We start from the raw sequence: 14,636 nt of genomic DNA, 5'->3' as shown, positions 1-14,636 counted from the left end.
ACTCATTTATAAAGTACAATTATAAATCATAAAAGAAATAACAAAAAAAAATGTAAGTTATCAAGCATTAAATCAATTTTAAATAAATATTCCATATATTTATTGGAGTTTCACATCCTCATACAACACAGCTATTTCAATTATAGCTTGTTATTAGCATTACACACTAGCCCAGGTCATCATTATTCTTCACAAAAGAAACATAAATTCTAATTTTAATTATATTAATTATAAAATATTTTTTAATTGAAGAATACAATTATTTTATTATATTCCTTTTTCTATCTCTTCTTATTACATATCTTATTTTACAATGAAATTTATGAATACCACATCACATTTAATTTGACGTAGTTGGCAATTTTTTTCATTTATGATAAAAAAGTTATTAGATAAAAACTAATTTTAAAAACAAAAAATAATTCCTTAATTAAATTAAATATTATTTTAGAAATTAAAAATATTAATTTATATTGATTTAGGTAAAATTTGAATGAATAGAATATTTGATGGATTTAAATGGAAAAAAGAAGTTTGAAAGAGAAGAGAGCGAGGGAGGGCCAGGTGTGTTGTATATAACAAAGCGTTTGGAGGCTAATTCGGTGCCACTCTAACAATCGCTGGCCCTATCAAACACACACGCCTTATTATTAATATTCTTTCTTTACCTTTTACTTTTCGAATCCAAAAAATACCATAAAAACATCCATAATTTTTGGATTCCATTCCCAAAACGAGAGAACAAGAAGAAGGAGAGAGAGATTGGAACGGCGTTTCTCTGTTCCTTCGCCACCCAATAATCACCCACTTCTACCCGTTTCACCTCTACCCTCTCTTCTTTTCTCCGTTTCATTCATCAAGGTACGAATATAAAACGCTGCGTTTTCTTCCCGCCACGCTTCCAACCTTTTTTTTTTAATTTCGTTTCACAAATCAATGCAAGATTCGTCTCTCTCAAATCAAATGTAGCACAACCCCACCTTTCTCTCCATTCACCGTTATTTCAATCGCTTCGTGGATTCTGATGCATTGGGTTGCAGCTCATCATTTTGTGGCCATTATATTATACTAATACCAATGCTTTTTTTTTTTTTTTAAATTTTCTTTCAATAACATTAATCTTGATTTCTGGTGTTCTCTTTTCTATATCCAAACTCAGATCTGCACCGACTTTTGCATTTATTGTACATTACTTCACCGGTAGATTGGTGTCTGAAAAATCAATCGTAACTTACACTGTATTTTTTTTTTCTTCACATTTTTGTGTAACGGGAATTTCCATTTGATGTTGTTGTTGGCCTTATGATTTGAATGTTTACATGTTCCTTTTTGTAACGATGTTTCAACTTTCCATGCAGGCGTAGGAGTATTCACGATGGTTGCAACAGCCGTAACGGCGTCGTTTATCCCTGTTGTGCCTTCGCCGGACTCTGGAAAAGGGAAGCAGACGCAATTGGGTGGTGGCTCTGCGAACCTGAGAGGACTCCAACCGAGAAATGGTTTATGCGGTGGCTTGCAGGTGAAGGCAAACGCGCATGCCCCTCCGAAGGTTAACGACACCGTGAAGGTTGAGGATGATTTGCCATCGTCGTCGTCACTTTCTCATGCTCCGAGGACTTTCATCAACCAGTTACCGGACTGGAGCATGCTTCTCGCCGCCATCACCACAGTCTTCCTAGCCGCGGAGAAGCAGTGGATGATGCTCGATTGGAAGCCGCGCCGCCCCGACATGCTCGTTGACCCCTTTGGGATTGGAAAGATCGTGGAGGACGGGCTTGTGTTCAGGCAGAACTTCTCAATTCGGTCCTACGAAATTGGCGCCGATAAAACCGCGTCTATAGAGACGTTGATGAATCATTTGCAGGTCAGCTCATGAAAAAACAACTTACCAGCTGTGTTTTCCATCAGAATTGGAAACCTGTATGCTAAATATTTGTTTGCATGCATGCTACTAAATCAAACTCCAATTCTAAGTTTTTGTCAAGTTTTATGTCGGCGTTTTTTATTTTATTTTATATTTTTCTTAACAACAGGAGACAGCACTTAATCATGTTAAGACTGCGGGGCTTCTTGGTGATGGCTTTGGCTCCACGCCTGAAATGTGTAAGAAGAACTTGATTTGGGTGGTTACCAAGATGCAGGTTGTGGTTGATCGGTATCCTAAATGGTAAGTTAGTTGGACTTGCCTTTTATAGAGTGAATTGCGAAAGCATCCATGCTCTCAACAGTTGATATCTTCTCTTGTCTGTCATCATCCTTTCTTTGACTTTTCATGATATCTGGTTGAATTTTTTTATTTTATTTCTGCAGTTCTGTTACTTATGCATCCTGTTTTTCAAAAGTGAGATAAGAGTTGCGAACTTGGGATTTAATGCGTGTTTGGAATAGATTATGGATCATATTAGAAAATATTTAAAAAAAAAAAAATCTGAAGTTGTTAATAAACTACTTCTGCAATGTGCATGAAATTCTTCCTGGATGGTAATAAATCTAATAAACATAAAGTTTTATACATAAAGAGTTATGGGAAGTTGCCTTACATCTGTTAGACTGGACATGAGAGGGTAATAAACTATGTAGAGATATTTTTACCTTTAGTAGTAAAATTGTATATTTCGCGTAAAAAGATCGGTGCATACACAGGTTTTCAAAAAAAGCAACTTATACCATGTGCTCATCTTTACATTTACTCTGTGGACAATAACTTCTGCTTCTGTTTCATCTGACTCTGAATGAATCTATGTTTGCTTCAGGGGTGATGTTGTTCAAGTCGACACTTGGGTTTCCGCATCAGGGAAGAACGGTATGCGTCGTGACTGGCTTGTACGTGATGCCCAAACGGGTGAAGTCTTGACAAGAGCCTCCAGGTAGATATTCGTTTCAGGAATCCTTTTTTCTGTTGCCTATAGACATGTTTTGAAGTGTTTTTTCTGAATCTGAATATTTCTCTGGTGATTCATCTCTGCTTGTGAAGTTATGTGCTATCATATTTACTTTCTCTTAGTAAAATTGTAACATTCAACTTGCTTTTCTCATGCCTTTAGAAATCATATAAGATTTTTTGTAGATGAGAATTTCTGAATCCACAAACAGTATTTAATACAATCTGAATTTGCTACGAAGTACAAGTCTTCAACGCATCTGTCTGCTGCACCTTGGTGCTAGGAAATTGTAAGGATTTTCTGATTGGTTGATTTTGATTTTGGTGTTGGACAGTGTTTGGGTCATGATGAATAAAGTGACAAGGAAACTGTCTAAGATTCCCGAAGAAGTCAGGGGAGAGATAGGCACTTATTTTGTGGATTCTGCTCCAGTTGTGGAAGAGGATAAAAGAAAACTATCCAAACTTGATGATTCAGCTAATTTCATTCGCACTGGTTTAAGTGTATGCGAACTCTTTGTGTAATTGCTAACATTGGTTTATTTTCTGAAGTATCTCTGATGTCTTGCAATTGTGTTATGTATCTCTATTTTCAGCCTAGATGGAGTGATCTAGATGTTAACCAGCATGTTAACAATGTGAAGTACATTGGGTGGATTCTGGAGGTAATCAATCTTCTGTTCTTGTATTTTTATTTAATCTGTCCTTAATTTTTTTTCTCTTTTTTTAGCGGGGATTTATTAGTAGAGCTCGTTTGACCTTTTAAAGGCAGGTTCAATGGTGATACTGTTATTATGCAACACCCACAGTGTGCCAAAGCAACTGTCAGTTAGTTCTTTTTAGAGTAAACTGGGTTTGATTCTCAATACTTTCGCAGCCCCATAAAGTGAAAGTCGTAAGGGGATATCAATTTTGTATTATAGTTTTGCCTCGTTATGAAAGTAGTTAATGACAGTTTGTGAAGTGCCTTGAAACCTGATAATGAGATAGTTGAGTTGTAAAATGGGACGGTGGATGGGAAAATAGAAAACCACTTTTCCTGGTTTGATCTTTTTGTGTCGTACTTAAGAGTCCTCTTTTTTATCCGTGTGTTTAATTTTAAGGGTAAACAATTGATTTTTATTTGTTTAGTTAGAATTTTGATGGAGCCATTAAACCAAAAATATTATTCTTTGATTACTGCAGAGTGCTCCACAGCCACTTTTGGAGAGTCATGAGTTGTGTGCCATGACTCTGGAGTACAGAAGGGAGTGTGGCAGGAAGAGTGTGCTGGATTCCCTGACTGATATATCTGGTGCTAATGTAGGCAGTTTAGCTGAAGGTGGACTTTTTGAGTGCAAACACTTGCTTCGACTTGAAGATGGTGCTGAAATTGTGAGGGGTAGGACTGAATGGAGGCCAAAATCTGCAAACAACTTTGTTAGTCAGGTTCCATCAGAAAGCACCTGAATATTGATTGGCATAACTGGAGGAGTGGCATAGCATAAAACTCCCTTTCCCACATGCAAATTGGATGAAATTCTTTAGAGCTATGTTTATTTTGATGAGATCTACATGTCTTAAATATATAAAAATTGTGTTACTTGTAAAAAAGGGAAGGGGGAAAGTTGAATTCCATTTGGTTTTGGTTTATGGTTATGCTACTCTTAGGTGTCATCAATATTTAATTGTTCGTCAAAATGGCTAAGCCTGTACATTAGTATAATTTTTTACCTTTCCCTTATAAGAAAGATGCAACGTTCCTCGTGAACATACCTAAACAAATAAATGTATCTATAGGTTGCAGGCTGACTTGGGTCAGATTCTAGCATGGACTTCGTATGACACTTGCTATCACACTCCACTCCCTCTTTCTTCCCCTTTTCTTTTTAATTCTAAAATTTTCTAGGATTCTTAATTAATAAAATCAAGTACGTATTTATGATGATATAAAAATCGAACAAAAATGGTAAACAAATTCTTTTTTTACGTACAAATTAAAAAGGAAGATAAAAAAAGAAATGGAAGGAATAAGATAGTTTAATGCTGTTTTTTAGTTGCAAAAGGTTAGTTTTCTTTAATTTTTATTTATTGTTTTTTTACCATTTTAGTTCTCAGATTTAGAAAAACTAAAGGTTTTAGCCATATTATTTTACCTTTATCCATTCATTCATTTATTTATTTTTATAATTAAATTATTCCGTGGTAGTATCTTAAATAAATGTTAGTCTTATTCAATTGGATCAAAATTTTCAGTTTTCTAAAATCCGGAGACTAAAATAGTTGGAAAACAAAACAGGTTGATCAAAATCGTGGACAATCGATAATCGAGGAACCAAATTATATTTGGTTAATTTTTGGCTCAATTCCCTATCTAGCACCATTTACATCTTTATTTCCCTATCTAGCACCCTTTTGTTTTTATTTCCCTATCTAGCACTTTTTTATTTTTTATTTCCCTATCTAGCACCATTTTAAAAATAAATAAATAAATAATAAATTATTATTTTTTTAATAATTTTAATTTTGAATGCATTAAAAAATAAATATTTTTAATGTTTAAAATAATTAGAAATATAATTAATGAATAAATAAATGAGTTTTTACAAAATAAAAACAAAAAAGTAATAAATTAAAAATGTTTAGTTTAAAATTATTATTTTTTAAAATGAAGAAAATAAAAAATTAAACTCTACAACAACATAAAAGTTGAATCTATAAACATACATTAGTATTTATTTTTATTATTATTGACGATGTAATCATGTTAATTTCAAGTAAAAAATACAGGACATATTTATAAAAAAAACCAAAGTCAATTAGTATTAATTAATAGTGGACACATAAATAATATTGAAGTGTTTACCTAAATGCAAAATTCTAAAAAAAACTAATACAAATGTTACACTTAATGCTTAAAAATGAGAAGAAAAAAATGCAAAAATAAACAAGTCTAGAAAATAAAAACAACAACAATAAAATAAAAACAAAAACCATAAATAAATAAATAAATAAAGATTGCAGAAAAAATAATAATAACTAAAAACATAAAAGGTATAAAATAAAGGAAAAACAAAATAAGATAAAGATAAAAGATATAAAAAAAATCAAATAAATCAAAACAAGATAAATATAAAAGATATAAGACGATACTAAATAAGTATATGTTGACCATAAAAAGGAAAATAAATGAGAGATGATCATTCATTTAATATGTTTCTAGTTATTATTATTTTTTCTGTCATTCTTTATTTATTTCTATTTATGTTTTTATTCATTAATTATATTTCTAACTATTTTAAATACTAAAAATATATTTTTTTAATGCATTCAAAATTAAAATTATAAAAATAATTACTGGATTGTGCAATTCTCGTCATTAATTATGTTTCATTTTGCACAAACTATTTAATGTACCACTGAAGAAAATATCAAATGAATGATCATCTTTTATTTATTTTCCTTTTTATGATCAACATATACTTATTTAATATCGCCTTATATCTCTTATCTTTATCTTGTTCGAATTTTTTTATATATTTTATCTTTACTTATTTTGTTTTGCCTTTATTTTATATCTTTTATGTTTTTAGTTGTTTTCTTTTTTCTGTCATTCTTTATTTATATCTATTTTTTGTTTTTATTTTATTGTTGATGTTTTTATTTTCTATACTTATTTTTTTGTCTCATTTTTAAGCATTAAGTGTAACATTTATATTAGTTTTTTTTAGAATTTTGCATTTAGGTAAATACTTCAATATTATTTATGTGTCCACTATTAATTAATACTAGTTGACTTTGTTTTTTTATATAAATATGTCCTGTATTTTTTACTTGAAATTAACATGATTACATCATCAATAATAATAAAAATAAATACTAATTTATGTTTATAGATTCAACTTTTATGTTGTTGTAGAGGTTAATTTTTTATTTTCTTCATTTAAAAAAAAATAATTTTAAACTAAACATTTTTAATTTATTACTTTTTTATTTTTATTTTGTAAAAACTCATTTATTTATTCATTAATTATATTTCTAATTATTTTAAACATTAAAAATATTTATTTTTTAATGCATTCAAAATTAAAATTATTAAAAAAATAATAATTTATTATTTATTTAATTATTTTTAAAATGGTGCTAGATAGGGAAATAAAAAATAAAAGAGTGTTAGATAGGGAAATAAAAACAAAAGGGTGTTAGATAGGGAAATAAAAACAAAAGGGTGCTAGATAGGGAAATAAAGATGTAAATGGTGCTAGATAGGGAATTGAGCCTAATTTTTGTGATATATTACATTTTTTTTCATTTTTTAAGCAGATTTTAATATTATTATAATTGCTACATGTTCATCCACAAAGCATTAAAATACGGAAGCGGATATGGAATTAGGATTGACAAAATGGAGTCAATTACTCAACAATTAGTATTTACACTTTTATTTAGCCATTTAGTATTTTTTTATTTATTTTATTTTCCTATCTAACATCTTTTTATTTTTATTTCCCTATCTAGTACCATTTCAAAAGTGAAAAATTAAAAAAAAATATTTTTAATGTTTAAAATAGTTATTAATGAATAAAAAATGAGTTTTTACAAAATAAATTAAAAAAGTTTATTTTAATTTTTTTTAAATGAAGAAAATAAAAAATTAAACCCTACAACAACATAAAATGCTACCTACACCCCTTATTATACTAAAGGCACCTTATCCTAGCCTATCTTTGCTATTTGGACCCTTAAAGTGAGCCTAAATTATTTACAAACATATTCTATTTTTTAATTAAGAAGACCAAAAGGAACTTCTGATATTCAGGTTTATAACTTCTTCTTTTGTTGATTCTTTCTCAAGGTTTGGTGGGGTCAGACCTTGTATCTTGAGATTATTGACCCTCTTAGAGAGTGCTTGTTGTGTCCTTAGTTATCTGTCGGTTTGTATCAAACTTCTTCCTTGATCAAACCATGTATCAATGTGTTTTTAACATCTATTTGTTACAACTTCATTTTATTGAATTCAACAAATGGGAATAGAATATGAATTCCATCTAACTTAGCATATTGAGCACAAATTTCAATAAAATTTATACACTTTCACTACAAAATATTTTATTTTAAGAGGGGTTTATTAGCTGGGTTCCAATAACCTCTCTTAAAATAAGTGTTTAATGGAATTTTTTAAATCCCTAACAAGCTTAAGTCGTTTAAAAGTTTTATTATTTCCTTCTTTATTTCTATTTTTATTTTTAAAAGTTTTAATTTTAATGAGGGTTTCAAAACCGCCGGAAAGTGATTATTTTTCAGGAGTTCGTAGAAATCGCCGATAATCAGTTAACGACGTTAGATCTTTCAGTGGAAAAGTAAACCGCGGGTAACACACTTAACGGGGGTTAAAACCGCCAGTAACGCCAAATATAATCCCCGTTAAAAAAAATTGTAGTACTTCTACTCTGCAAATTATTCGCCTAGCTCTAAAATATCTTATCAGACTTACAATAATTAAATCTCACATAAACGAATTTTAGCATTAAATGTTCTAAAATTGTAGATTATATGGACCTTAGATCTTTAAAAATCTTTTAAGTAAAATTCCTTCATCACTTTCGAGTGAAGCTTTCTTAAACTTTTCTTAATATTGAGAATGAAACATTAAACTCCAAAAGGATGAAAATAAAATATATTAAAGTTTCAATCTTTCCACAACTCATATCTGTATTTTTTTTATTAATGATATAATGTTAGTTTTGTTTTGTAAATAACAGGCCGTACTAATTACTTATGCTCAAAGGTATTTAGGACATGAATTTGCATCAAGTATCGTTCAAATAATTTATTGTAACAAATTATTTGTTCTCTCGATAACACCATTTTTATAATGTGTTATTGGAGTTGAAAACTACTGTTGATATCATAGTTTAGCAAAAGGTTTGAAAGTTTTCATTTTTAAATTCACATTTATGGACAATTTTGATAGAAACAATTGATAAATTCTTTTAGTTTTGGGCAATTTTACATAATACAATTTATATTAAATTATTTTTAGAATTTTATAGAATACAATTTATAATGTTAATTTTTTTCTTTCACATTTTGATATTTTAAATTTTTTTTATTGCATTTTAAAATATATATTTTTTATTAATTACATTAATCTAATTGCATATTTTATAATTTCATATTATATCATCTTATTTATTTAATTTTTTTTTTGCATTCATGAAGCTAATTTTTTTTTTATAAAGTTTCCATGATAGGAATCACTATGCAATTTGACATCTTAGTTATCCTGACACCTCAGGTAACAATCACATGAAAAAATATTATTAAAAAAAGAAAAAATAAAGAAAATACAATAAAATAATGAGAGGGCTAGACCAAAACCCATATGTTAACAAAAGCGATAAGACTATACCTATTTATAAAGAATTCTAAGAACAGACTAGATGAAACCCTATTATACCAGTGAAATGATTCTCTATGAATAAATCCTAAATTAGTCAACTTATCAACGCACACATTCTCTTCACGAAAAATATGAGTAACCATAAACCTGATTTCTCCATAATAATTAAGACAAATATTTCATTGATTACGAAACATCCACGGAACAGTAGTCCTAGCAATAAATGCAACACAAACCAAGACATAATCACATTCAAACCATACATTAGTAAGTCCCATATTTTTACTTCCTCAGATCATATATAACTCCATAAAACTCAGCAACCAAAGTAGCCTAAACACAAAGAAATGCAGAGAAACTCCCAATAAACTCCCCATACTCCCAATAAGTAGCAAGACCAAGATATCTCCTAGAAGCCCCATCAATGTTAATTTTAACCCACCCTAGTGAAGGGAACTCCCATTTAACAGGAAGAGGACGAAGAACTTTACCAATACAAGTATTAATACCAAAAAAATGACACTGAAATCCAACATATCATTCTTCATTCATGAAGATGCTTAGAACTTCAAATTTTCATTTCTTTATAGAGTGGAATGTTCATTGCTATAATAAAATTAATTACCCAATATGTCAACATTAATTACATTAAAATTGATTGTTAATATATATATATATATATATATATTATTTATTTATTCATTTAAATTTTTTATCTTATCATTTTTATTTCAATATTATACATATAAAGACATGAAATTTTTTGCACATGTGACTAGGGATGACAAATGAACTGGTTTTGCTGGTATTGTTTGAATCTTTCAAATTTTAACGAGGTGTACTTGTATAGACAAAGTGGACATAGACAATACATGTGATTGATGGTAACAATTGTTGCAGTGTCGGTCGCTCGATTTCCTTGCTCTTCAATGCTCCACTTCAGACTTTAAAGCTCTCACTCTCCTTAATTCCTTAGCACTCGATCAAGGTTGATATGCAAAAGGTACTCCGAGGATCAACTAAGTACTCTGTGTAAAGAGTATATAATGAGAACTGATTAAAAACGTACCTTACTCCATTGTAGAGGGTTTATTTATAGCATTGAGCCATGGGCCATATGAAGGATGGGTCGAATCTAACATGTATCAGTGTTATTTGATTTTTAGGGTGGTTACCTTGATTTCTTCATTACCCAGATTTCATGGGATGTGACCCTGATTCTTAGGGAGTCTCCACAACTGCCTTAACTACTATTTAGTATAACTATGTTTTAAATATGCTTTTGACCGATCGGTCACCGAGGCCGAGTGTCATGCTCGTTAGGTATCTGACCGATACATGAGGGATCCCCACATTGATTGTGTATGAATATGTATGTATATGGGTATGGATAATACTCAATTTTTTAAATTGGGTAAGTGAACAGGGATGAGTGTGTACATATATCTTGCATCCCCATCCTCATACTCATCCCAATACACATCCATATCATCATAATTATCTTTGTTTTAAATTATTTAAACACCTTTAATTTATTAGGTAAACTAAAAAAAAGTTAATATTAACTTTTCTTTAATTCTTAGTTTCGTAACTTATTTTTGACCATACATTTAATTATTTTTTACTTTTTTCTATAATTATTTATTATTTGATAAACCCTTATTAAGTTATTATTTGATATAGGGGGTGGGTGCTAGTGTACATGTGTTTTCAATGGAGATGAATTTTTACTTTGGAGATAAGGATGAGATAGTTAATCTCGTATCAATCTTATCCGATTGCCATCCCTACATGTGACCACAAAAAATAATAATTAAATAATAATAATAAAAAATAATATATATATATATATATATATATATTAGGAACTTTAAAAAAATAATTTAGTAATATAATGGTATGACATTTTAGTTGTCCAAGTAAAGCTTTACTTAATGACGACATAATAATATTATAAAAAAATAATTGTATATTAATATTAAAAAAAATCATATAATAAAATACGTGATAATATTAGAATATTTTTTAGAACTACTATGAAGAATATATATATATATATATATATATATTTAATAATTTTCTATCACTTTATAATGAAGTTTTTCAAAATGTTCAGAATGAAGTTTGTACCGGTACGGGGGAGAGATCGGGACCCACCCGGCTGCCCGATGCCGTGTCAGCCTGACCGAGACCATGAGAACCTGGCCAAAACCTTTGAAGACTTGGCCGACCGGCCGGGGGGCCGAAACCTTTGAAGATTTGGCCAACCGGCCGGGGCCGAAACCTTTGAAGACTTGGCCGAACGGCCGGAGCAGAAACCTTTGAAGACTTGTGCCGAGAGGCCGAAGCCTTTGAAGACTTGTGCCGAGAGGCCGACCCCCTCCCCGCGAGACTGAAACGGGCGACGAGTCGTGCCTAATCAGGTCCACCCGGACGACCCTGACGGCCGACCCGAACCGCCGTCACCCCTTTACAAACAACATCATCGAAGTCCCACTTCCTGAGAAGTGGAAGGGTTTCAACCGAGACCGATACGACGGGTCGACCGACCCGGACGAGCATATGGACGCCTACACCACCCATATGAGTCTCTACACCTCGGACGACGCCGTCTTGTGCCGAGTGTTCCCCACATCCTTGAAGGGTGCAGCCCTTAGTTGGTTCACCAAGCTCTCACCCAACTCCATAGATAGCTTTGCCACGCTCATCGCAAAGTTCGAAACACAGTTTGCGACCAGCCGGCCGCACCACCTGACCTCAATCGCCCTGGTAGGCATCCGCCAGGAGAAAGGAGAGTCGCTGAGAACCTTCGTAGATAGGTTCAGCAAAGTGGCAATGAGCATCCGAAATCTGAGTCCGGATGTCGCTATGCACCACATGCTGACGGCCCTGCGCCCGGGGCCCTTTGCCGACAACCTATGCATGCAGCCGGCCGACAGCCTGGACGAGCTGAGAAAGAGAGCCGCTAAGTACATGCAGCTGGAGGAGCTTAGAGAATTCCGCAACCAGGCCCGTGCCGAGGCCGGTGGAGAGAGGAAGGAAGAAAAAGACCGACAGGCTCGGCCGATACAGAGAACGGACCGGCGCCGGGAAAACCGAGACCGACCGATCCGTTTCTCGAGGTATACACCCCTAACGGCCGAGCGGGGAAGGATTCTGGACGAAGCCCTTAACGCCGAGCTGATCCCTCCCCCAAGGAAGGTGGCCAGCCCAAATAACGCCGACCGGAGGAAGCAGTGTCGGTACCACCAGAACACCGGACTCTCAACCGACGAGTGTCAGGCCCTTAAGGACAAGATAGAGGAACTTATCCAGGCTGGGCATCTCCGCCGGTTCGTCAGGAATGGCCGAGACCCACCAGGCCGGGCGGATCCTCCCAGGCGGACGAGGTCACCTCAGCGCGGCCGAGAAAACCAAAACAACAGAGGCGACCGGCAACCCGCAAGGGCCGACCCCCCTCGCAGGGACGATCTCCCAAGGGAGGGCGATAGGAGAGGTAACCGAGAGGTTATCAACACCATAGTCGGCGGTTTCGCCGGGGGAGGAAGCACAAACAACGCCCGGAAGAAGCACCTCCGGGCGGTACACCAGGTAAACGCCGTGGCGTTCCGACCAAGGATGCCACCCATCACGTTCACGGACAAAGACTTTAAAGGCGTGGACTACCGCCAGCAAGACGACCCGATGGTGATAGCGGTCGACATAGATCGATTCACCATAAGGAAGACCCTCGTGGACCAAGGAAGTTCGGTAGATATCCTCTACTGGAAAACTTTCAAGGCCATGAGAATGACCGAGGCCGAGATGATGCCATACGACGACCACGTGGTAGGATTCTCGGGCGAAAGGGTGGGTACCAAGGGGTATATCGACTTGTACACCACCTTCGGAGAGGGGAAGAACACCAGGACCATCAAAATTCGGTACCTGGTCATCGACGCCAACACCTCCTACAACATCTTCCTCGGCCGACCATCCATCAACCGGCTGATGGCCATAGTATCAACCCCTCATCTCGCAATGAAATTCCCTTCGAAGACAGGAGACATTCTCACGGTCCACGTGGACCAGAAAGAAGCACGGGAATGCTACGCCGAGAGCCTCCGGGTGGAGCCTCTAAGGGCAGACACCTCTCCCCTTTGGGCGAGAAAGTCCTCCCGAAAGGACCGCTCCCCCAGGAAGGACCGGCCTAGGGAGACCCGGCCAACCGTGGCACTAGTGGACCTTGATCCCCAGGCAACCGAGGACAGGCTAGAGGCAAGAGAGGAGCTGAGGAGAGTCCCCCTCCTCGACGAAGAGCACAGCACGGCTGTAGGGACAGCCTTGGCGGCGGCCGAGGCCGAGGTCATGCACGCCGCGCTAAAAAAGAATGTCGACATGTTCGCATGGACGCCGGCCGACATGCCGGGAGTAAGTCCGGATGTCATCACCCATCGGCTGTCCATATTTAAGGAAGCCCGTCCGATCTCCCAAAAGAAGAGGGACTTGGGCGACGAAAAACGACTCGCAGCGAAGGAGGAGGCCGGCAAGCTCCTGTCGGCCGGATTCATAAGGGAGGCCCGATACACGATATGGCTGGCCAATGTCGTCATGGTTACCAAGCCTAACGGTAACTGGAGGATGTGCGTCGACTACAGAAACATCAACAACGCATGCCCGAAGGATACCTACCCCCTCCCGAACATTGACCGACTGGTGGATGGGGCGGCCGGCCACAAAATTATGAGCTTCCTGGACGCTTACTCTGGCTATAACCAGATAAGCATGCACCCGCGGGACAAGGAGAAGACGGCCTTCATGACGGCCGATGCCAACTACTACTACGAGGTCATGCCGTTCGGCCTCAAGAACGCCGGGGCAACCTACCAGCGCCTCATGGACAAAATTTTCAAGGGTCTAATAGGCCGGGCGGTAGAAGTCTATGTGGACGACATAGTCGTGAAGTCCGACTCGTTCGAGCAACATCTGAAGGATCTGGACGAGGTCTTCAAGGCCCTAAGGGGGGTCAACATGAAACTCAACCTCGAAAAATGTACTTTCGGGGTGGAGGGAGGAAAGTTCCTAGGCTTCATGCTCACCCACCGAGGGATAGAGGCCAACCCCGACAAATGCCAGGCCATACTCAGCATGAGAAGCCCGAACACCGTGAAGGAGGTACAACAACTCCTTGGGCGGCTGACCGCCCTCTCTCGATTTGTCCCCCGCTTGGCCGAGAGGACGAGGCCGATCGTTCAGTTGCTCCGTAAAGGCAAAAAATTCGTCTGGGACGACCAATGCGAGGAAATCTTCAAAAAATTCAAAGAGTTCCTCACATCTCCGGCCGTCATCCAGAAGCCGAGACCCGACGTCCCAATCCTCGTATATCTAGCAGTC

At 35.7% G+C, this 14,636-nt stretch overlaps 1 protein-coding gene across 1 annotated transcript; it reads left to right on the top strand.

Moving 5' to 3' along the window:
• The first annotated feature begins 601 nt into the window (after positions 1-601).
• On the top strand, positions 602-4,561 carry LOC137820719 (palmitoyl-acyl carrier protein thioesterase, chloroplastic-like). The gene is made up of 7 exons (XM_068624933.1): positions 602-861; positions 1,359-1,864; positions 2,034-2,167; positions 2,754-2,867; positions 3,217-3,385; positions 3,478-3,546; positions 4,067-4,561. The coding sequence occupies exons 2-7, from the start codon at positions 1,376-1,378 to the stop codon at positions 4,328-4,330; spliced, it is 1,239 nt and encodes a 412-aa protein (XP_068481034.1). The 5' UTR covers positions 602-861; positions 1,359-1,375; the 3' UTR covers positions 4,331-4,561.
• The last annotated feature ends 10,075 nt before the right edge of the window (positions 4,562-14,636 follow it).

This window comes from Phaseolus vulgaris, chromosome 9, assembly GCF_000499845.2.
Source record: "Phaseolus vulgaris cultivar G19833 chromosome 9, P. vulgaris v2.0, whole genome shotgun sequence".
NCBI lineage: Eukaryota > Viridiplantae > Streptophyta > Magnoliopsida > Fabales > Fabaceae > Phaseolus > Phaseolus vulgaris.
Note: the sequence above shows the minus strand (reverse complement) of the source record. Positions and strands in the feature narration are given on the sequence as shown.

Excerpts from the sequence above, each read along its gene's own strand:
- LOC137820719 (XM_068624933.1), top strand. The coding sequence starts at position 1,376 with ATGGTTGCAACAGCCGTAACGGCGTCGTTTATCCCTGTTGTGCCTTCG. Across the intron at positions 1,865-2,033 it reads CGTTGATGAATCATTTGCAG|GAGACAGCACTTAATCATGT; the intron begins GTCAGCTCATGA and ends TCTTAACAACAG. Across the intron at positions 3,386-3,477 it reads TCATTCGCACTGGTTTAAGT|CCTAGATGGAGTGATCTAGA; the intron begins GTATGCGAACTC and ends CTCTATTTTCAG.